Source organism: Prionailurus viverrinus, chromosome B4 (assembly GCF_022837055.1).
Source record: "Prionailurus viverrinus isolate Anna chromosome B4, UM_Priviv_1.0, whole genome shotgun sequence".
NCBI lineage: Eukaryota > Metazoa > Chordata > Mammalia > Carnivora > Felidae > Prionailurus > Prionailurus viverrinus.
In genome coordinates, this window is record NC_062567.1 from 76,679,271 (window position 1) to 76,702,543 (window position 23,273).

At 50.9% G+C, this 23,273-nt stretch overlaps 1 protein-coding gene across 2 annotated transcripts; it reads left to right on the forward strand.

The window, feature by feature from the left end:
- The first annotated feature begins 293 nt into the window (after nt 1-293).
- ESPL1 (extra spindle pole bodies like 1, separase) lies at nt 294-22,117 on the forward strand. Of its 2 annotated transcripts, XM_047867424.1 has the most exons (32): nt 294-450; nt 1,032-1,124; nt 1,290-2,348; nt 2,640-2,744; nt 2,905-3,025; nt 6,483-6,619; nt 7,622-7,815; nt 8,129-8,368; nt 8,593-8,737; nt 8,849-8,987; nt 9,184-9,323; nt 11,255-11,389; nt 12,445-12,564; nt 12,640-12,681; nt 13,020-13,191; nt 13,581-13,709; nt 13,839-13,995; nt 14,510-14,619; nt 15,694-16,682; nt 17,075-17,423; nt 17,624-17,785; nt 18,226-18,439; nt 18,534-18,724; nt 19,259-19,386; nt 19,523-19,645; nt 20,116-20,271; nt 20,382-20,552; nt 20,679-20,783; nt 20,951-21,066; nt 21,226-21,309; nt 21,466-21,630; nt 21,753-22,117. In XM_047867424.1, exons 2-32 carry the CDS (start codon nt 1,044-1,046, stop codon nt 21,952-21,954), a joined length of 6,381 nt encoding a protein of 2,126 aa, XP_047723380.1. In that variant the 5' UTR covers nt 294-450; nt 1,032-1,043; the 3' UTR covers nt 21,955-22,117. The 2 variants fall into 2 exon arrangements, with proteins under 2 accessions (XP_047723380.1, XP_047723381.1); XM_047867425.1 differs by lacking the exon at nt 12,640-12,681 and having other exon boundaries at nt 354-450.
- The last annotated feature ends 1,156 nt before the right edge of the window (nt 22,118-23,273 follow it).

The following is a 23,273-nucleotide window of genomic DNA, read 5'->3' on the forward strand; positions in this document are numbered from 1 at the left end:
TTTTGTTGTCTACCCTATTTCTCTTCTCTTGAAATTTAAACTCTGAGCGCTGAAGATAAAGGGGAGAAGGCGGCAGAGGCCTGGCTCTCCCGATAGCGACTAAGCAACGGGTAGCTAAGGATCTCCGCCTTGGCGTAAACGGGGAAACCCGCGCCCCCAAGAGGCCTTAACGCCCACAGCAACTCGACCCCGCCGCCGGTATCACGTGATGGTGCGGCGCGGCGGGTAGACTACAACTCCCACTGTGCCGCGCGGCACGCCGGCGTTACAAAGCTCTCGCTCATTGGTCGCTAGAGATATTTGAAAGGGGGGGCTGGCGCGGAAAACGAAGGTTGAGTCTTGGGTTTTTGCAGAGCTCTTCTCCTGGCGAGTAAGTCCTGGACCTGGTGGGGAGGCGACCTCTGGGGCGATAAAGCCCAGAGGAACTCGTGAACGTGTGTACGTGCCAAGGTGAGGTGGGGTCCCGGGGCTGACTTGAGGGGAGGGGCGGCTCTGCGAAGGAAGGTTGGGAGACCTCCGGATGTCCTGGTGAGCTCCGAGCTCAGTGGAGGCCTCCCGGTATGGAGCGTTGGGGTGGTGGAATGGGTAGTGAGGCTCCGGATCCCCCGAGAGGAAGGAGAAGCAGAGGCGTCCGTTTATAACGGGAGCCTGCTGTCCTGACATGGGCGTTTTTCCCGAATAGGGTTTCTTTCTTTCTGTCTGTCTGTTTTTCTTTCTGTCTTTCTTTCTCCTTCCCTTCCCTTCCCTTTACCTTCCCTTTACCTTCCCTTTACTTTCCCTTACCTTCCCTTTTCTTGTAATCTCGTAATCTCTACAAAGTGGAACTGGAAGTGACGACCCGGAGATCAAGAATCCCACAGCTCCACTGACTGAGCCAGCCAGGCGCCCCTCCCGATAGGATTTCTCATGAGATTCTTTGCAAACAACCCCCCCCCCCCCCACCGCCCCTCACTTCTGCAGCCTTCAAGCCCTTCTCCTGCCCTCCATTATGAATCTTCTCCGCCTACTCTAATCCTTCTCCTTTTCCCTAGCCCTCCAACGCCATGAGGAGCTTCAAAGGAATCAACTTTGGGACCTTGCTAAGCAGCGTGAAGGAAGCTGAAGAGCTGCTGCCTGACTTGAAGGTAGGATTGTGTCTGGCTCTGGATACACCTGGCTTTCCAAGATGAGCTGGGGTTTTTTGTCTTATATGAAGAGATAACTAATAGGGGATCCTCCCCTGAGAAGCCCCCTTTCTAGTTATCTTTCCCTACTTTGGTGATCCCAATCACAGCTTCCTCTCCTCTTAGGAGTTCCTGTCCAAGCTTCCAGCTGGTTCATCCAGCTGCCGATCTGATGCCGAGAGGAGACAAGCTTGTGATGCCATCTTGAGGGCTTGCAACCAGCAGCTGACTGCCAAGCTGGCTTGCCCTAGGCACCTGGAGAGCCTGCTGGAACTGGCGGAGCTGGCTTACAATGGCTACTTGATGTCTACCCCCCAGCGCCCACCCCTGTACCTGGAACGAATTCTCTTCATCTTTTTGCGGAACATTGCCACACAGGGAATCCCAGAGGCCACGCTCCGATTCGCAAAACCCCTTCATGCCTGTTTGGTGCATTGCTCTCGCCAAGCTGCTCCCCAGGACTATGATGCTGTGGCGCGAGGCAGCTTTTCTCTGCTTTGGAAGGCAGCAGAAACCCTGGAGGAGCGGCGAGCTGCATTATCAACTCGGCTGAAGGCCTTGAGCTTTCTTGTACTCTTGGAGGATGAAAGTACCCCTTGTGAGGTTCCCCACTTTGCTTCTCCAACAGCCTGTCGAGTGGTAGCTGCCCATCAGCTATTTGATGCCACTGGGCACAGTCTGAATGAAGCCGATGCTGATTTCCTAGATGACCTGCTCTCCAGGCATGTGATCAAAGTTTTGGTGGGTGAGGGAGGGGGTTCTCCTGGTCCTCTTTCTCCCCAGAGGGCCCTCTGTCTCTTGGAACTCACCCTGGAACGTTGCCGTCGCCTCTGCTGGAGTGGCCACCATGCCAAGGCCACGAGAGTAGTGGAGAAGACCCATGATTACCTAAGGACCACCAGTCTGGCCCCCAGCCTCCAGTTATGCCAACTTGGGGTTGAACTGCTACAGGCTGGGGAGGGAGGATCCCAGGCACTGGCCGAGCTTCTGATCAAGGCATCAGCTGTCCTGAACAACAGTGTGGAGGCACCATCACCCCCATTGCGGGCATTATGTGACAGCTGCCAGTTCTTCCTCTCAGGACTGGAGCGAGGCATCAAGAGACGCTATGGACTGGATGCTGTTCTGGGCCTCTTTGCTTTTCTTGGCGGGTACTGCTCTCTCATCCGGCAGCTGCAGGATGGTGTGAGTTAAAAACCTAGAGGTAGGGTGGGAATGTGGTTCTGCAGGCTATCAGGCTAAGGTCTTTGGTAAGATCTGGAAGCCCTGGCTCCCTCCTCAGTCAGCTGCTCTCTGGATTATGCCTAGTGCAGCCACCAGCAGCCTAGTCTACTCTGGGAGGGCCATGGCCCCTCCTAATGCCCTTCTTCCTACTCCCTGGGCTGAGTCAGCTCTCCAGGACTCTGGGCCAGTCTTCAGTTTGGAGCTCATCCTGTATCTCTGCCTCTCAACCCTACCTTCCCCTTCCTTCCTCAGGTCTGTGGGGATTCCTCCAAGCAGCAGCAGTCTCTGGTTCAGATGCAATTTCAGGGACTTCACCTCTACACTGTGGTGGTTTATGACTTTGCACAAAGCTGTCAGGTACAGTCTGGGAATCAAAAGACCTGGACAGGTCCTGGGGTCTGGGGTTGCTGGACTGCCCTGGTAGAGCTTTGGAGTTGCTTTGGGTTTGGGGTGGGGTAGATGTCACCTTGGACCTATTATGTCTCTTCTGACTCTCAAGACCTTCTTGTCCCTTTAGGTAACTGATTTGGCTGACCTGGCCCAGCTGGTGGAAAGTTGCAAATCTACTGTGGTCTGGATGCTGGAGGCCTTACAGAGCCTGTCAGGCCAAGAGCTGACTGACTACCTGGGCATGACTGGTTAGTGCCCTGGGGCCCAGATGCAGGGGGGAAGGTCATCACTCACTAGGCAGACAAATAGCACTTGCTGGATGGTTCTGACCACCTTGGGGGCTCCTTATGGTTTAAGGAGGCAGTGAAAAAAATGTTCTTAAGTGACCCTCATCACTTGTACTTATAAACATTTACAGGGGTGCCTGGGTGCTTAGTTGGTTAAGCATCCAGCTTTGGCTCAGGTCATGATCTCATGTTCATGGGTTCGAGCCCCATGTTGGGCTCTGTGCTGACAGCTCAGAACCTGGAGTCTGCTTCGTGGATTCTGTCTCCCTCTCTCTCTGCCTGCCGCCCCCCGCCCCCGCCGCTTGTACTCTGTCTCTCTGTCTCTCACAAAAATAAATAAAACATTAAAAAACATTTTTTTTTAAACATTTACAGTAATAGAGAAGTGATAAGGCTAACTTATGATAGCAGACACAAGTTTTTTGTCATTGACTTTGAAACATAATTTGGTGTTTTCTTTCATGAAAATGTACCTGATATGCAACTTTATGACCTTTTTTTTAAAAATTTTTTTTATTATTTATTTTTGAGAGAGAGACAGAGTGCAAGCAGGGGAGGGGCAGAGAGAGAGGGAGACACAGAATCCAAAGCAGGCTCCAGGCTCTGAGCTGTCAGCACAGAGACCAATGTGGGGCTTGAACTCACAAACCACGAGATCATGACCTGAGCCAAAGTCGGATGCTTAACCAACTGAGCCACCCAGGCACCCCTATGACCTTTCTAGAAGTTTTATTTTTTTTAATGTTTACTTTTTTATTTATTTATTTTTTTTTTTTTTTTTAATTTTTTTTTTCAACGTTTATTTATTTTTGGGACAGAGAGAGACAGAGCATGAATGGGGGAGGGGCAGAGAGAGAGGGAGACACAGAATCGGAAACAGGCTCCAGGCTCTGAGCCATCAGCCCAGAGCCTGACGCGGGGCTCGAGCTCACGGACCGCGAGATCGTGACCTGGCTGAAGTCGGACGCTTAACCGACTGCGCCACCCAGGCGCCCCTTTAATGTTTACTTTTAATGTTTATTTTTACTTTTGAGAGAGAGAGAGAGTCAGAGAAAGAGGGAGACACACAGAATCCGAAGCAGGCTCCAGGCTCTGAGCTGTCAGCACAGAGCCCGACATGGGGCTCGAACCCATGAACCATGAGATCATGACCTGAGCCGAAGTCAGACACTTAACCCACTGAGCCATCCAGGCACCCCAAGTTTTAAAGAATATTTATAACTTAAAATTTTTTTTTAGAAACCAGGTAAAAATGCTTCAACAAATTGCGCAAAAAGGCATGTAGTCTAAAGTCTCTCTCTCCTAATCCTGGTCACAAAGTTCCCCTCTACTGAGACAACTAATACGATCAATTTCTTACATATCATTCTGGAGATGTACTATGTATAAATAAATTTGCATATATACTTCTCCACACCCTTTCAGTTGAAACGTGCATACAGAAAAGTACAAAGTACAAAGTGAACATACTTTTTAAATTTTTTTTTTTTTTAACGTTTATTTATTTTTGAGACAGAGACAGAGCATGAACGGGGTAGGGGCAGAGAGAGAGGGAGACACAGAATCGGAAACAGGCTCCAGGCTCTGAGCCATCAGCGCAGAGCCCAACGCGGGGCTCGAACTCACAGACCGTGAGATCGTGACCTGAGCTGAAGTCGGATGCTCAACCGACTGAGCCACCCAGGTGCCCCTGAACATACTTTTTTTTTTTTTTTTTTTAATTTTTTTTCAACGTTTATTTATTTTTGGGACAGAGAGAGACAGAGCATGAATGGGGGAGGGGCAGAGAGAGAGGGAGACACAGAATCGGAAACAGGCTCCAGGCTCTGAGCCATCAGCCCAGAGCCTGACGCGGGGCTTGAACTCCCGGACCGCGAGATCATGACCTGGCTGAAGTCGGACGCTTAACCGACTGCGCCACCCAGGCGCCCCTGAACATACTTTTTAACCAACGTCTAGGTCAAGTAAGAGCATGATTTAGACCTTGGGGAAACCCCTCCTTCTGCCCCCCTCCTAGTAACTCCCCTCCTCAAAGCAACCATTATCCTAACGGCATTCTTTAGTTTTGTCTATTTTTGTATTTTATAATACGTTTTCCCTTCAGTTTATAAAAAGGATGGCCCCATTAAATTATACAAACCCAATGAGTTCAGTCACTGAAAAGTTTTGGAGAACTTTTTTTTTTTTTTTTAATGTTTTTCTTTTATTTTTGAGAGACACACACACACAGTGAGAGCAGGGAATGGGGCAGAGAGAGAGAGAGAGACAGAATCTGAAGCAGGCTCCAGGCTCTGAGCTGTCAGCGCAGAGCCCGACATGGGGCTTGAACTCACAGACTGCAAGATCATGACCTGAGCCGAAGTCAGATGCCCAACCAACTGAGCCACCCAGGTGCCCCAGAACTTTTCATATTTATATATTCAGTAGTTGAACCTACCCATTGAGATTAAAATATCATCAGCAGTCACAAAAATTACTAGTTTGAAAATTCTTCCCGGAATATTGAAGCCTGACTTAATTTTTTCCAGCCATCTGTGTTGATAGCCAAAAAGCTGCATAAACTAGAGTTTAGGGCAAATTTTGTTCATTCAACAAGTATCTATTGAGCACCTACCATGTGCCAAGCACTACTGTGAGGACTTGGGTGTATCAGTAAATGAAACAAAGATCCCTGCCCTCACGAAGCCACAGTCTGGTTAGGGGAGAATAATAATAAGCAACAGAATAATTGAATTATCAATATGTTAGAAAGTGATAAGAAATGTGGGGGCGGGGGGGAAGGAATATAGAGCAGGATAGGAAAGGGAATTAGGAGTTCAGGGTGGGTGAGGGGGCAAGTTACCACTTAAAATAGAGTCAGGATAGGCCTGCTTGGGAGGGTGACATGAGCAAAACTTGGAGGATGTGATGGAGTTGGCCGTGTAGACACCTGCGAAAGGACATCCTTGGCAGAAGAAACAGTCAAGGCCAAGGCCCTAAGGCAGGAACTATCCTGGTGTGGTCAAGAAACAGCAAGGAGGCTCCTAGTGTGGCTTTCGTGGAATGAGAGGAGGAGGAGGAGATAAGGGATAGGCCAGAGCGTTAACCCCAAAATGCTGCCCTTCGGAGGAAGATGAAGGCAAAAATTGGCATGTGAGGAAATGGGCCCTGTGTAGGAGTGAAGACTCAGCTTGCGCTTGTAGAACAAGTGCAAAGGAGCTGCTGGTGTGGGTGTGCCTTACAGGAATGGACGTCACGGGCTGAGTTGGAGCAGGTAGGGGAGAGCTGCCCCTATCTCATTCCCTAGCAGTAGGGCTTCCTGTCTGATCTGGAAGCTACTGAGCCGGCCACAGGTTGAGCTTCTCTCTACTGCCTCTCCAACAGGAGAGCGGCAGTGGGAACTATTTCCGCTGTCAACTATTCTCTCTCTCACTTCCAGCCTCTTACACCAGTAACTTGGCCTACAGCTTCTATAGTCACAAGCTGTATTCCGAGGCCTGTGCCATCTCTGAGCCCCTCTGTCAGCACCTGGGGTTGGTGAAGCCGGACACCTATCCTGAGGTGCCTCCTGAGAAGGTATGAGGGCAGGAAGGGAGGTTATGTTGGAGGCCTGAGTAGCATGAAAGGGCCTGGCCAGGACCCTGCCCTGCAGTAGCGTGTTAAGAGCCAAGTACCTGGGACGGTGTCTTCCACACCTCACTTGTACTATTACTATTTTTTTTTTTTTTTTAATGGTCTCACTTTTTATATTTAGCCACGTTCAAGCTGGTGGTTCTCAACCTGGTTGCATGTTAGAATCCCCTGAATGTACTTAAAAAAAACTCATTCTGATGTCTGGCCCAAGCCGATTGCATCAGAATCTCTGGTGCTAGAGCCCACGCATCTGGTTATTTTAAAAGTTCCCCGAGGAGGCCCTTTAAGTAACCAGAGTGAGAACCATCGCAAGGAGACCCATGAAATGATGGGTTGGCTGGAGTGGCAGTTGAGATGGGTTGTAGAGGGCCTTGGTTTTCATCTTGAGTGAGGCAGATGAGCCTCTCAAAGGAAGGCATGACGTCAGCTTGGCATTTTGAGTTTCTCTGGCATCACTATGGTGAATGAACAAGATACCAGGACAACAGTGGGCACCCCCACTGCTCTTGTAGCCTGGGCCGAAAAGGGTGGGTATCTGAACTGAAGTAGCGTCTTGCGGGATGGGAAGAAGGGAATGGGTGCAAGAAGCCCGGGATTAATTTAGTAAGTGACTGGCTGTGACGGGGTGGGGGGGTGGGGGGTGCGGAGGGAAGGTCAAGGATGGCCTGGCATTTCGGACTGAGAAGACGCTGACTTGTGAGAGAGGGGTTACAGGAGGAGAAACGGGTTTCTAGGGCTGTGGACATAAATATGTGGATGGGGTGGATTGAAGCCTCAGATTGAGAACCCCTGGGGTGTTTAGTGCTTTGGTGTCTTCTGCCTTGGGGCAGGCTTGGGGGCTGGCGGACCACCTGGTGGTGTATGTACCTGTGTGGCATGTACTCCCCCACTATTACGGACTCGGTGGTTCCTCCCTGCAGTTTGGTCTCTGCTTTCTATGGTCAGTTGCACAGGTGCTTCCGGCTGCATGGAGAGAGTTTGAAGAAACTGGGTAAACAGGCCCAGGGCTGCAAGATGGTGACTTTGTGGCTGACAGCCTTGCAGCCCTGTGGCCCCCAACACATGGCTGAGCCTGTCACCTTCTGGGTTCGGATCAAGATGGATGCAGCCAGAGCAGGAGACAAGGAGCTACAGCTGAGGTGAGTTGGCGGGGAGGGAGACAACAATGTTTGCTCCCTGGCTAGGGCTAGCTTTTGGTACTGGTGGTCTCGTGTATCCTTCTGTCTGAAAAAAGGCACTGATTCCTCTGTTCGTTGTTATTTATCAAATGCCTACTATATGACAGTCACTGTGCTAGGTATAGGGGAGCAGTGGGGACAGGCAATGCCCTTGCTTTAACGACTGGGAAGTCAGTGACCTCTCAGCAAGCCAAGGCTGGGACTCCTTGGCACGGGGCAGAAGCTCCATGCTTCACGGACTCCCTGATATGGCGTTGGGCCTGCCTTCTCTTAGGACTCTGCGAGACAGCCTGAGTGGCTGGGACCCAGAGACCCTGGTCTTCCTGCTGAGGGAGGAGCTGCAGGCCTATAAGGCTGTGCGAGCGGACACAGGGCAGGAACGGTTCAACGTCATCTGTGACCTGCTGGAGCTGAGCCCTGAGGAGACACCGGCTGGGGCCTGGGCTCGAGCCACCTACCTGGTGGAACTGGCTCAGGTGCTCTGCTACCATGACTTTGCCCAGCAGACCAACTGGTGAGGAAGAATAGCCGGGGAGGCCACTCTTGCTTCTCACCCTAGGTCGTCTTACCCTTTTCAGAGGCCGTTTCCCTCTCCCAAGTCCCTGAGCACCCACTTCCGTTTGTGGCCTTGGGTACTCATTCAAAGGGTGGGGCAGGCTATCCTGCAGAAGGTCCTTCCCAGGACACTATGGCAGGTACTCATCATGGGCCCAGCTTAAGTCCATCCTCTCCCTTCAGCTCTGCCCTGGATGCTATCCAGGAAGCCCTACAGCTTCTGGAGTCTGTGAGGCCTGAGACCCAGGCCAAGGATCGGCTTTTGGATGATAAAGCACAGGCCCTCCTATGGTTCTACATTTGTACCCTGGAGACCAAAATGCAGGAAGTAAGTGTGGCTTCTGTGGGGCTTAGCAGAACTGGATTATTTCCCCCAGGCCCACAGTAAGCTGGTGCCAGCCCTGTTTTTTATCCTGATCCCCCCCTCCCCCCCATCTAGGGTATCGAGCGGGATCGGAGAGCCCAGGCCCCTAATAACCTGGAGGAATTTGAAGTCAATGACCTGAACTATGAAGATAAACTCCAAGAAGATCGTTTCCTATACAGTAACATTGCCTTCAACCTGGCTGCAGATGCTGGTGAGGGTTGTGAATGTAGTGTGCTAGATGGGGTCTCCTCTGTGTCTTCCTAAGAGCAGAATGGGGACCCCAGGTAGGGGAAAGGAAGTAGGGTGGGAGGTGGGCACAGAGGGCAGAGGGCATTACGAAGAAGGCTGCATTCTCCCCAGATGGCCCACACTGAGAGAATGGCCGGTCCCTTTCTTCTGACTTCTAGCTCAGTCCAAATGCCTGGACCAAGCACTGGCCCTTTGGAAGGAGGTGCTTACAAAGGCACAAGCCCCCGCTGTACGGTGTCTCCAGCAGACAGCAGCCTCACTGCAGACCCTAGCAGCCCTCTATCAGCTGGCGGCAAAGGTAATGGGGCAGGGCGTTAACACACGCCAGAAGCCCACTCTTTCCTCTTCTTTGGCTGGTGTATCTGCTAAGAAGCCATGTAGCCCATTGTGGCCTCTCTCACCGGGCTTCCTAAGTTGAAATACAAGCTTCGTCCTTTATTTTAACTCACCTTGGCAAGTGACGTAACTTCCTAAGCCCAGGTTTCCTTGTGTCTGAAATGAGGACAGTAATAGCACTACCTCATGGTGTCCTTAAGTGGCATATTCAAATGTCAGATATAGTTATTATTAATTCTTAGGTAATTTGAGCTGTGTATATTCCGAAACATACATAGATGCCTATAGGTTTAATTTTACATTTTTACATGCAACATCAGGACATTTCACAGACTCCCTGAAGCTCTTCCCTCGACCTCACATTAGGAACCTCCGAAAAAGAACATGGTACATAAAAAAGATCTTTGGGGGCGCCTGGGTGGCGCAGTCGGTTAAGCATCCGACTTCAGCCAGGTCACGATCTCGCGGTCCGTGAGTTCGAGCCCCGCGTCGGGCTCTGGGCTGATGGCTCGGAGCCTGGAGCCTGTTTCCGATTCTGTGTCTCCCTCTCTCTCTGCCCCTCCCCCATTCATGCTCTGTCTCTCTCTGTCCCAAAAATAAATAAACGTTGAAAAAAAAAATTTTTAAAAAAAAAAGATCTTTGTTACTGTGGCCATTAGGCCATATTTCTAGCATGAGAATCGAGGGAAGCTGCCTCAGCGCTAGATCTGAGTCTTGGCTCTCCCCCGTACCTGTGGTGTGAATTTGGGCAAGCAACTTAACTTGCGTGAGTCTTAAGCCTCTTAGTCTATAGTCATCTGTAAAATTGGGGTTAGAGTCACTATGAAAGATTAAAAGAGCTGATGCATGTGAACTCCTCTTTTTGACAATTTGATATTTTTATTATGACTTTTGAAGTTTCACTTCAAATTTTATTTTTCAGTAATCTCTACACCCAATGTGGGGCTCAAACTCACAACTTTGTATGCCCCCCTCACTGAACCAGCCAGGTGTCTCTTCAATTTTTTTTTTTTTTTTTAGATCTATGAATTCTTTTTTTTTTTTAAGTGTATTTTTATTTATTTTGAGAGAGAGAGAGAGAGAGAGCAAGCAGGGTAGGGGCAGAGAGAGAGGGAGACAGAATCCCAAGCGGGCTCCATGCTATCAGCGCAGAGCCCCATGTGGGGCTTGAAACAACTGGGTGGCTCAGTCGGTTGAGCATCCCAACTTCCGCTCAGGTTATGATCTCACAGTTCAGGGCTTTGAGCCCCGCATCAGGCTCGTTGCTGTCAGCACAGGGCCCGCTTCAGATCCTCTGTCCCCTCTTTCTTTCTGTCCCTCTCCTGCTCAGGCTTTCGCTCTCTCAAAAGTAAGTAAACATTAAAAGGAATTGAAGTATGGTTGACACACAATATTATATTAGTTTTAGGCATGCAACATAGTGATTTGGCAATAGCGTGCGTTACTCAGTGCTCACCATGGTGAGGGAAGTCACCATACATTATTATCACAATGTTATTGACTGTACCCTCTGTGCTGTACTTTTTCAGCCCCGCGACTTACATTTTTTATAACTGGAAGTTTGTACCCCTTGATCCTCTTGCCTGTCTCGCCCATCCCCCTGCCCTGATGTAAACCTCTCAGCACAGTGCCTGGCCCATAGTAAGCTTTCGGTAACTCCCAGCTGTCGATGCTGACTGGTACCTAAGCTTTCACGCTGGAGGCTGGATGGTGGTAGGCTCCCTCGCTGCTCTTATCTCAGGCTTCCTAAGGATGGCAGGTGGTGGCCTTGTCTGTAGCCACACCTCATCCAGGCTCTGAAGTCAGACCAAGGTCTCAAAGGGCTGAGGAGCAGAGGGTAGAAAGGGAGGTTCGAGCAGGAGCTGGGTAAACTTCCTGCTCCTGGCTGACCAGCCCCTGCAGGCTCTGGAGGTCCTCCTGCTCGTACAGATCGTCTCCCAGAGACTGGAGGACCACGCGAAGGCAGCCGGCTCCTCCTGCCACGCCAGCCAGCTGCTCCTGATGCTCGGCTGTCCCAGCTATGCCCAGGTGAGTGCCCAGCCAGCTAAGCCTGGAGCTGCGGGGGGACCTGGCTTTAGTGACCCATCTTTTCTCTGAGAAGACAAGATACTGAAGGGGCATCTTCCCTGCCTTCTACTGCCACATCCTGCTGGAGGGTCGTAAAGTGTGGAGTGGCTGGGAGGCAGCTGTGGGAAGAGGAAGCGTCTTTCCTTCTCACTGCAAAACCATTGTTTCCTAAGTCTTATAGATCCTGCACCAGAAATACACCACTAATCCTGTATTTCCCCACCATTTGCCCTAGTCGCCCTTTCTCCACTCACTTAGGACTGCTCCAACACCACCTAGCTGGTCTCCCTGCCTCCAGCAGGGAGGCCCCTTTTGTCTTCTAACATGATCTTTTAAGGCACAGATCTGATCTCATCTTTTTTCCTGCTTAAAGGATTTCATTGGTTTCTTCATTGCCTGTAGGATGATACTGTCTAGACACTTTACTTGGTATTGCACACCTTCTATATCCTGGCTCATGCTTTTTCTTGCCACTCCCCACCATGGAACTTCTGTCCATCCACGCCAGTTACTTTAGAGCCTTGTATGTGCTCTCCCTTTGGTTCTGTTAGCCCCTCCACCCTAAATACACCTCTTCCACCCACCTTTTTTCTACTTTCTTTTCAAGGCCTAGCTCAATTGTCCTCTCCCTCATGAAGTATTTTATACATCCTCTTCTTCAAGGGCAGAATCACCTACTTTCCCTGGGTCCCCATACTACTAATGGCATTGTGTCACGATTACACAGGTGTGTCTGCACCCCCACTGCATTGCAAGCTATTGGATGGAAAGTCTTGCTTATTCCTTATTCAGCTATGTCTTTCTAACATAGCAGTTAACCAAAAGATATTAAATGAACATTTTAGCGAGTGATTGAATAACTCTCATGTTGTAAAGTTATAATATATGAAATAATTGAATACTTAGTTGGAGGTGTTCTGCATTTTCCTTGCAAGTGTTTTAACCCACTTTAATTTGAAAAGTCTGGCTGCCTTTCCTCACCAGCATGTTCACGAATCCCATGATTGTTTTCTTAGCTATACCTGGAAGAGGCAGACTCAAGCCTGAAGCTTCTGGATCACAACACTGACACGTACCTGCTCCTTTCGCTGACCTGTAACCTACTTCGAAGTCAACTCTACTGTGTTCACCAGAAGGTATTTTTCACTTTCTTAACCCCTGAAGTTCCCAGGTATTGGAAGGATTTTTAGGATTTTCGGGATATTTTTCAGGCTTCTGAAATTTCCCTGGAGCTAGGAAGAATATTCCCGACCGTGAGAAGCAGTGCTGTTTCCCAGCCTTGTCCTTTCTGTTCTTTCCTAATTGCCTCAGTCACACTGTCCTGTGACTAGAGACTGAGATGACATTGATCCCAGGAAGACAATGGAGCCCAAATTGGAAATCAAGTGAGATGCAGAAAACCTGAGTTTTCTCACAGCCTAACTGTGTGACTTGTCTGCGTCTTGCGCCCTCTCAGGCTGTCGTTTTCTCCACAGCTTTTATCATTCTCAAAAGCAGGGGCTGGGCCAGATGATCTTTAGGGGCATCCTAAGCTCTGAATCGCTGCTCTGACCTCACTCACCACTCTTCTCTGGCCTTCCCTGTCTCCCAGGTGACTGAGGGTGCCTCTCTGTTGCTGTCTGTGCTTCGGGACCCTGCCCTCCAGAGATCATCCAAGGCCTGGTACTTGCTGCGTGTCCAGGCCTTGCAGGTGGTGGCATCGTACCTCAGCCTCTCATCAGATAGCCTCTCAGCCTCCCTGCGGGAGCAGCTCTGTGCCCAAGGTGAAAGAATAGGGTGGATGATGGCCCTTTGTGGTCAAATGGTGTGGATCGTCCACTCTCAGCTCTTCTCAAGCCCTTGTCCCCTCTGCTGTCCCAACTGTGTGGACTAGCCCACTGAGAGGCTGCACAGAGTAGGCCTGGGATAGCATATGAGTCTCTGTCTGCCGACTGATCGATTGCTTAGTACCTGGCTGGAATGCTCTACTAACAAGGGTTCTGAGGCCCCACGTGGTCTGAGGGAAAGAGTTCTGTGATTGATTCGCTCTGTCTGCCTTAGGCACAGAAGAACAGCGGCAGCACGTTTTGCATTTGCTATCTTAGTAGGTGAAGGTGGTGGCAGTTCTGGCGGCATCATCTCCCTTCTTGTCCCCCCGCCACTCCCTGCACAGGCTGGCAGACGCCTGAGATTGCACTCGTCGACTCCCATAAGCTCCTCCGAAGCATTATCCTCCTGCTCCTGGGCAGTGACGTGCTCTCGATTCAGAAGGCAGCTGTGGAGACCCCATTTCTGGACTATGGTGAGTCTGAGGAAGAGCGCGAGGCCCAGTGGGAATGAACAGGCCAGATGGTGGGGCTGCCAGCTTTGCCTCCAGAGGATCCAGGCTGTGACTGAGTGACGGTGGTCTCGTCTCCCTCCTTTGTACCAGGTGAAAATCTGGTACAAAAATGGCAGGTTCTGACAGAGGTGCTGAGCTGCTCAGAGAAGCTGGTCTCCCGCCTGGGCCATCTGGGTTGTGTGAGCGAAGCCAAGGCCTTTTGCTTGGATGCCCTGAAACTTACGACGAAACTGCAGCTACCACACCAGTGAGTACAGGCCAGAGGAGGCCATTCCAGAACCTGAGTGCCCACATCCTGGACTCTGGGGTCCCAAACTCTTCCACAGATTTACGTGTTATGTTTGGAGGGGTTGGGAGAACGTATCCCATGGCTCAGTAAGTAGGAAATGCCGACTTAACCAAGCTTAGACATTTTTATTTCCTGTAGGACTTCTCACATCCTTCAGTACGCTGATCCACATTGTAATTCTCCAAAAGGGAGAGCTGGTGTACCATGTTTCCCTAAGTCCCTTTGCCCACAGGATCCTTTTTTTTGGGTGGGAATGTGGTTTGGGAAATCCTGTCCTCGTGCACAAAGATGACTGGGGATGAGGGAGAAGTGTAGAGAGTTTTCCCAGGGTAGACTTGAAGTCAGCTCGAGAGAGTAGAGGTCCTCCAGAGGCTAGGAGCCTGCCCCAGTGCTGCCAGTGAAAGGGACAGGAAGATGGACTCAGGAACACAAAGACTTGCATGAGTTGCTTGTTACCTCCTCTCCCAACAAGGTGTGCCCTGTTCCTGGTGCTGAAGGCGGAGCTGGAGCTGGCACGCACTGACATTGACCTCTGTGAGTCGGACCTGCAGCAGGTTCTGTTCTTACTGGAGTCTTGCACAGGTGAGCAGCCATGCCCCCACACCCACGGGCAGTGGCGGGAGTGGCACACAAACACTACGACACATCTTTGTATGTGAAAGTGTGAGTTCCTTCTAAATCAGGGACCTTTTTTTTTTTTAGTTTTTTTTAACGTTTTAGAGAGAGAGAGAGACAGAGACAGAGTGCAAGCAGGGGAGGGGCAGAGAGAGAGGGAGACACAGAATCCAAAGCAGGTTCCAGGCTCTGAGCTGTCAGCACAGAGCCCAATGCAGGGCTCGAACTCACAGACCGCGAGATCATGACCCGAGCCGAAGTCGAACACTTAACCGACTGAGCCACCCAGGCGCCCCTAAATCAGGGACTTCTAACTCTTCTGCTTCAATCAGACCACTGGTGTCCCTCCTTAAGATGGCTTGCCCATCTGACTAACCCAATGTGGCTCTACTTTTCAGCACTGCCTAATACATTTTGGCTATTTAAATCTAAATAAAATTTACAATTCATTCCTCAGTCACTTGCCACATTTCATGTGCTCAGTAGCCACATTGTGGCTTAGTGGCCACTCTATTGGACAGCACAAATGTCGTGTCCTCAGGAGGGCTTAAGTTAATAATAAAATAGTGTATTTATGGTACATTTTTTCTTATCAACCACTTTTCCCTCTCGTGTTTCATTTGACCCACACAAAACCCTGGAAAGTCAGGTGGACACATGGTTTTTTTTTCTCACTTGTAAAATGAGGAAGTTGAGAAATTCAGTGTTTTGGACCAGGATCATGGGCCTAGTTGGGGCCCAGAGCCAGGATAAAGACGTGGGCCTCCTGGTGCCCACCTGCTTTCCTGAGCTATGCAGCTGTCTCAGGTGCAGGTATGGGGGTTTTGCGGGTTGGGTTTATCTATTATGGGATGGGAAGAAACATTAGGGATTTTACTGAAAACAAAAATAAGCCATACTAATATTTAGTCCGATCAGACAGTAATCCGTACAAGCAGTAAGTAAATAACACCTATATTAAGGAGTTGGGCCCTGGGGTAGCTCAGGAAGCACTTGGTATCACTTCTCCCAGTTTTGTAATTCTGGCTCCACTCTCCCCAGAGTTTGGCGGGCTAGCCCAGCACCTGGACTCAGTGAAGAAAGTCCACCTGCAGAAGGGCAAGCAGCAGACCCGGGTCCGTCGTCCTCCAGAGCTCCCTGAAGAGGAGCCCTTCCTAAGAGGCCCTGCCCTGGAGCTGGTAGCCACTGTGGCCAAGGAGCCAGGTCCTGTGGCACCTTCTACTAACTCCTCCCCTGTCCTGAAAGTGAAGCCCCAGCCCAGCCCCGGCTTCCTGACCCACCTGCCCACGTGTGACTGCTTGCTCTGTGCCAGCCCCGTGCTCTCAGCAGTCTGTCTGCGCTGGGCATTGGTCACAGCGGGGGTGAGGCTGGCTTTGGGCCATCAGGCCCAGGGTCTGGATCTGCTGCAGGTCGTGCTAAAGGGTTGCCCTGCAGCCACTGAGCGCCTCACCCAAGCTCTACAAACTACCCTGAATCACAAAGCACCTCCCTCCCCTGTCCCGAGCCTCTTGGATGAGATCTTGGCTCAGGCCTACACACAGCTGGCACTGGAGGGGCTGAGCCGGCCATCACACAAGAGTCTGGGGAAGGTCCTGGAGTCGGGGCTGAAGTTTGTGGCAGCACGAGTACCCCACCTGGAGCCCTGGCGAGCCAGCCTGCTCTTGATTCGGGCCCTTGCAAAGCTGGCCGGCCTCAACTGCTGCACTACCCAACTTTTTGCAAGCTCATGGGGCTGGCAGCCACCATCAGTAAAACCCTCCCCAGGCTCAGAGCCCTCTAAGCCGCGAAGCCAAAAACTTTCTGGAAGGGGGCGTCAGCGGGCAGCCTCATCTACCCAGCCCCTCCATAATACCTCTCTGAAAAGTCTGGAAGGTGGAGGACTGCCCTGTACACCGAAGCCCCCAGGCCAGGTCAGGCCAGCAGGCACTCGAGTCCCTTTTACTGTGTTTGAGGAAGTCCTCCCTACAAAGAGCAAGCCTGAGGTTCCCAAGGCCCCTAGAGTACAACAGAGGGTCCAGACGCGCCTCAAGGTGAGGTGGGACTGCGGCTGGGTGGTGTTGGTGTCAGGTGGGGTGGTTCTGGAGAATTCAGAATAGGTGCCTTTCCCAGGGCCTGGTGGGGCCTTCAGCTCTACTGTTAACCTGCACAGAAAGACAATTCTATCTTTGTTTCAAACAGAAGGTGCTTTCCTTAACTCTGTGGTTCCTCTTCCTTTTCATCCTTTGTCCTTTTGTTCCTCCCTTCTCTCCCTCCTTCCTCACCCAAGAGTCCTGGCCCTTGACTGAGTTGCCTCAATTGGAGAGGTTAATTTTTAAATCTTCCCCCAAAGGCCTCTGAGAGTGTGCGTCTGCAGCACCACCTGCTGGCAGATGTCTTATCACTGAAGGCCCCTTGGCCCTTCTCCCTTTCCCACCCATCCCAGGTGGACTTCAGTGATGACAGTGATTTGGAAGACCCTGTCTCAATTGAGGCACGGCCTGCAGAGGGGCCCAAGAGACGGGGCACTGCTTCCCGGGGCCGGGGCCGGGGCCGGGGCCAGGCCAGGAAGAACCCGAGCCTGAAGACAGTTGCAGTGGCAGCCTCAAGTAGTGCCCCTGGGTTCCCAGGCCTGGGTGGTAGGAGCCGGAGGGCCAAGAAGGTGACATCAGGACACTGTGAGGAGCTGGGCTCTGAGATCATGAGGACCATCCCTGAGGAGGAAATGACTGACAACCAGATGGAAATGAGCTTTGAGATCCTCAGGGGCTCTGACGGGGAAGACTCAACCTCAGGTAAGATGGTAACGGTGGGAGGTAGAAGGTGCATACATCTTTGGGGGTCGGGGTTGCCCTGGGACCAAAGCACAAGAAATAACTGATGCCAAAGACAGTACAGAAATACAACTTTGTTCCTGGCTCCGGGAATGGATCCTAGAAAGAACAAAGGAGACGACAGGAGGAAGAAACTACAGAAAGTCACGTTCTCTCCCTAGGTGGGAAGGCACCAGCTCCAGGACCTGATACAGCCATAGGAGAATGTGAAGTGTTGAGACGTGATTCCAGTAAAGAGGAGCTGCTGGTCCCATGCCCAGACAAGGAGAGAGACAAGAGTCTTGGTCCTCGGCTCCGACTCTCCTCTGCCCCTGTAGCCATTGGTGAGGCTAACCACTGAGGTCTGGTCACTAGGAGAGGGCGAGCCTCTAGGTTGCTTGATTTGATGCCCTTGTGGCCTGCCCATGGGTCTGTCTTCGGATCCTCATCTAGATCCGGTCGCCTTTGAACCTGGGTTTGAATCCCATCACTCTCTTCACTAGATGTGTGCGAGTTACTCAGCCTCTCTGAGCCTTTATTTACTTACCTATAAAATGGGGTTTGGGGGGATGGGGTGAGTTGAGGTAAGTTGCATAGCATCCCACCTGGCACATTGCCCTGCATTAATGGTAGCTTTTTTTTATCCAAGTGGGAGATGAGATAGAACCTTGGAAACTTGGAACTTTCCATAAAAGTTTTATGAAAAGTTGGGACTTTTATGGAAAGTTCCATCAGCTAAACAGTATGGGACTCATCTACAGCAAGTATCTTCACCTTCCTCTAGGTCTCTCTACCCTGGATTCCATCTGTGACTTATTGACCATTGCTTTCCGTGGGGTTAGTCATTGCCCTCCTAGTGGACTTTATGCTTACCTCTGCCGCCTCCTGGCTTTGTGCTTGGGCCACCGGGATCCCTATGCCACAGCCTGCCTTGTCACTGAGTCTGTGTCCATCACCTGTCGCCACCAGCTGCTCACCCACCTCCACAGGCAGCTCAGGTGAGTTTCCCCAAGGCCCATGCAGGGGACAGACTGGAAGGAAGGTCTAGATTTTGAAGGAGGGAGAACTCACCCCTACTTATGTTATCTGCAGCAAGGCCCAGAAGCACCGGGGATCACTCGAAATGGCAGACCAGGTGCAGAGGCTGAGCCTGCAGGACAGGCCTGGAGATGTCCCCCTGGCCCGCATCCAGCACCTCTTTTCCTTCAGGGCTTCAGGATCTGGTCAATTCCCTGAGCCTGAGAAGGAGAGTTTCCAGGAGCACCTGGCTCTGATCCCCAGCGGTATGGCAGCAGGCTTCAGCTGGCTCTCCTGTCCTTTTTTGCATCTTCTTACTAAGGAGTTAGGGGAAGGAGTTTAAGGCATTAGTTAACGTAGATTTATGACCCTATAGAAGAACATATCCTCCCTTTTCACTGATTGTCATTTTGTTACTCTCACCAAAGAGAAATACGCTAAATTTGGAAGTTTTGTGCTTTTTTTTTTTAACCTCCACTCTGCGTTACTAGCAGATTCAGTGTCTTTTTTCAGGGGTAGGTTCAGATGTCCAGAGTCTCCCTGCACTAACAAAACACATTAACAGATGATTTGAGTGCCTCCCTCTGTTCAGGAACTTTTGTCAGTTTCTGCGAGGGACACATCGAAGTACAAGATGTGGTCTCTCTCCACAGGGGGCTGTTCGGGGAGAGCAGCTTGAACTCCAGTGAGCAGAGATTTTTTAGAATTGTCTTGAGTGATAGGTAGGATTGAGTGCAGAAGATGGGGAAGGGAGTTCCTTGTAAGAGCTGAAATGATTCTGGGTATGCTCTGTGTGTCAGGGGTGACTGTGTGTGTGTTAGCTCTGGCCACACTTCAGCCTGGAACCGTGGGCAACACCCTCTTGCTGACCCGACTGGAAAAAGACAATCCCCCAGTCACTGTGCAGATCCCCACCGCCCAGAGCAAGGTAGGTTTCCTGGGCCAGCAAGCAAAGTTGGGCTGGGGTAGGCTTCTGGTCAAGCTGCTCATATCCCGCAGCTGGGGGGATGGAGAGGTGGTGATCACGTGGACAAGCAGAAAGCTCACAGTCCCATCTCCCAAAGCTTCCTCTGAGTTCGGCCCTGAAAGAGTTTGACACCATCCAGAAGGAACAGAAAGAGAACAGCAGCTGTACTGACAAGCGAGAATGGTGGACAGGACGGCTAGAACTGGACCATAGGATGGAGGTGTGTGCTCCTAAGGTGGGGTGGGGTCAGGCCTGCCCTGGGAGTGACCCTGCGTGTCACTGTCCTCTCTCTCAGGAGTCCGGGCTAGTGCCGAGTTACCTCAAGTCCTTTCTGGAAGCATAGCCTAAATAAAAAATGATGTTACTTGAGAACGACTTCAAAAAAGAGCTAAAAACTTAAAGGGGTGATGCCAACAGAATGTTTGAGGATACATACAAGAAAAAAGATTTAAGCCCAAGTATCAGCTTCCCAGGTTTAGCTTTCATTGCCCACCTGTTTGTATTTGTCAAGACATAGTGATATGTGATAAATCATCTTATCTGTACTCCCCCAGAGTCTCAGCAAATGAAAAACGTTTCTAGCTTCTTGCCTTTTTAACTGGCGGGAAGATGTGTAAAACAAATATATACGTTGGAAAACCCATTTCCTCAGCTCCTCTCTGACCGAACGTTCTATTCTTCCTCATTCAGGCTCTCATCATTTCCCTAGAAAAGCATGTATTGGGCTGCTGGAGGGGACTGTTGCTGCCATCCAGTGAGGACCCTGGCCCTGCCCAGGAGGCCTCCCGCCTACAAAAGTTGCTGCAGGAATGTGGCTGGGAATATCCTGATGCAGCTCTGCTGAAAGTGAGTTGAGAAATCTGGGAGGGGGAAGAAGCTGGACTTAATTCTTCCCCCACTGCCATTGTGAGTGGAGATGGGAGCGATGGCCCTCACTGACCACTGTTCCCCTGCAGACCATGCTCAGTGGTGCCAGTACCCTCACCCCTCAGGACATTGAGACCTTGGCCTATGGGCTGTGCCCAGCCTGGCCAGAACGAGCCCAAGAGCTTCTGAGTGAGGCAGTACGACGTCTTCAGGGTCAGACAGTACCAAGCAATAGGCATCTTGTCTTAGTGCTAGACAAGGTAAGGAGCTGGGGGCTGGAGGGACCGTATCTGGTGGGCAGCGGGCAGCAGGTCACCCCTCTGCCCCCTTCTGATGCTTGTGGATGCCTGCCTGGGGATGGTAATCCCTGCATGCTTTTTGTCCAGGACCTGCAAAAGCTGCCATGGGAGAGCATCCCCAGTCTCCGGGCACTGCCTGTCACTCGGCTGCCCTCCTTCCACTTCTTGCTCAGCTATTCCATCATCAGAGAGGTGGGTTTCAGGGAGTGGGGGAATGATTAGTAATTGAGGGAGATCTGGGAAGACAGGAGAGGGTCTTAGGGATGGGATGGTTCAGTCGTGGAAAGGGGTTTGGAGTTTGTTGAAGCTTGGGCTCTCTGGCCAGACCAGGATCCTGATCACCAGTGTCTTCTCCTCAGTCGGGGGCCTCAGCAGTGCTAAGCCAAGGGGTGGATCCACGCAATACCTTCTACGTCCTGAACCCTCACAATAATCTGTCAAGCACAGAGGAGCAATTTCGAGCCAATTTTAGCAGGTCAGGGGGAGAAGAGTAAGAAAGGGGGTGGGGGAGGGTAGAGAGGGGCAACATGTCCTTTTCCCCTGAATCAAAGCTTGCAGCCCACCTTCTGCCTAGCATTCCCTCTGCCCTCTTTGCCAGCTGACCCCAGTTCTTATTCCTACCTTTTCCCTGCAGTGAAGCTGGCTGGAAAGGGGTGGTTGGGGAGGTGCCGAGCCCAGAACAAGTGCAAGCAGCCTTGACAGAGCATGACTTATATATGTGAGTGCTCAGGGCAGGGAAGTGGGGAGGGGGGGTGGGTATCACCATAGTTTGTTTTGTGGCTTTCAAGCCACTGGCTGACTCAGGACGCCCCCGGAGACACGCCAGAGGCCGGCTACTGCTGGGTCAGATTCATCTCACATCCTTTTGCCTTAGCTATGCAGGGCACGGGGCGGGTGCCCGCTTCCTGGATGGACAGGCCGTCCTGCGACTCGGCTGCCGGGCAGTGGCCCTGCTGTTTGGCTGCAGCAGCGCAGCCCTGGCTGTGCATGGAAACCTGGAGGGGGCTGGAATCGTGCTCAAGTATATCATGGCTGGCTGGTGAGTCTCGAGGGCCTAACCTAGGTCCCCACCCCAGGTTCTTTCCCAGGTCTGAACACTAAATCCTTCCTCATGTATTTTGTTTTAGAGCCCTCACTTTGTAGTTCTTTTTTTTCCCCCAGTCCCCTGTTTCTGGGTAACCTCTGGGATGTGACTGACCGTGACATTGACCGCTACACGGAGGCTCTGCTGCAGGGTTGGCTTGGAGCAGGCCCAGGAGCCCCTCTTCTCTACTATGTCAACCAGGCGCGCCAGGCTCCCCGACTCAAGTATCTTATTGGGGCTGCACCTGTGGCATATGGCTTGCCTGTCTCCCTGCGGTGATCCCTTGGAGCTGTCCTATCACAGATAGAAGCCATGTGACTGTTCTACCTCCTGTTCTTAGATTTAACCCTTAGGATAAATATTTTAAATGACTTTTACAGTGTTTTATATGAAATATTTCCTTTTGATTTAACCTTAATATAATAAAGATGTAACATTTAAACCCTGTGTTTTGTGTGGTTCATCTGAGAACATTTGAAGACAAATTATTGCTCCCTCCCACTATGTGGTACTGTAAAGAGGTGAGAATAGCTTGCAGGAGTCCAAGTCTGAGAGTGTTAGGAAGAAAGGCAAAACCACAGGACAAAGGTGGGCCTGGCTTGGCCTCAGCAGACAAAGCTGAAGGGTATCAAAATGCTCTTAAGTTGGGGGTGCCTGAGTGGCTCAGTTGGTTGAGCATCTGACCTTTGATTTTGGCTCAAGTCATGATCCCAGGGTCATGGGTGGAGCCCCAAGTCAGGCTCCACACTGAGCGTGGAATCTGCTTGAGAGTCAGTCTCTCTGTCTCTCCCCTCCCCCCCCCCCCCCCCCCGCTCTCTCTCTCCCCTCCCCTCCCTCTTTCTCTCTCCTCCCACCTCCCCCCAAAATGCTCTAAGTGGATACAAAGGCTTCAGGAAGCATAGAGATAGACCCATTGAGAGTGTCTTGGCCAGGTCCCATCATGTCTGTCCTGTCTTCCTGTGCTCAGGTATCCTGGGAGTAACACTAGCTTTAATGCCTCAGCTGCCCTGCCCTGCTCCAACGTGGGTGATAGAGGCTCTTGTTCTCTCCCCCACATACCCCTGTTACACTTGTCAGGACCGCACACGTCAGCAGTAGATTCTCTGGAATTCTATTTACATATGTTTTTTCTCTCACCAACTAGATTGTTAAATTCCTCAGAAGCACATTATCTTACACTCTTGTGTATCCCTCACATCTAACACATTACGGTAAAACATCGTTTTGATTAATAAACCTTGTACTGTACTTATTGGTTGATAACGTGTCTCCTTATTCTCTCCATCACCAGACTCTTGGTGATCCCAAAGCACCGCGTTTGCGATGCTATTGACCCGCGAACTTCCCAGGTTTCTTGCTTGCCTGTCATTCACTATGTTTATACGACCCACGTGGAGTAGCATACATTGCTTTGCAATATTGTTATGAACTGGATATTTTTAAGATTTTTATAAGTTCCTTGAGCGTAGGAAGCCTGTTTGCTACAACTTTGCTATGCCAGGCGGGCGAGGTTTTGTGAAAATCACGAGCTGCTCTACAATTCAAGTTAAAGACTCCAGCCCTTCTTTCTCTTCCGGGATGGAGGATCATAGAGATGT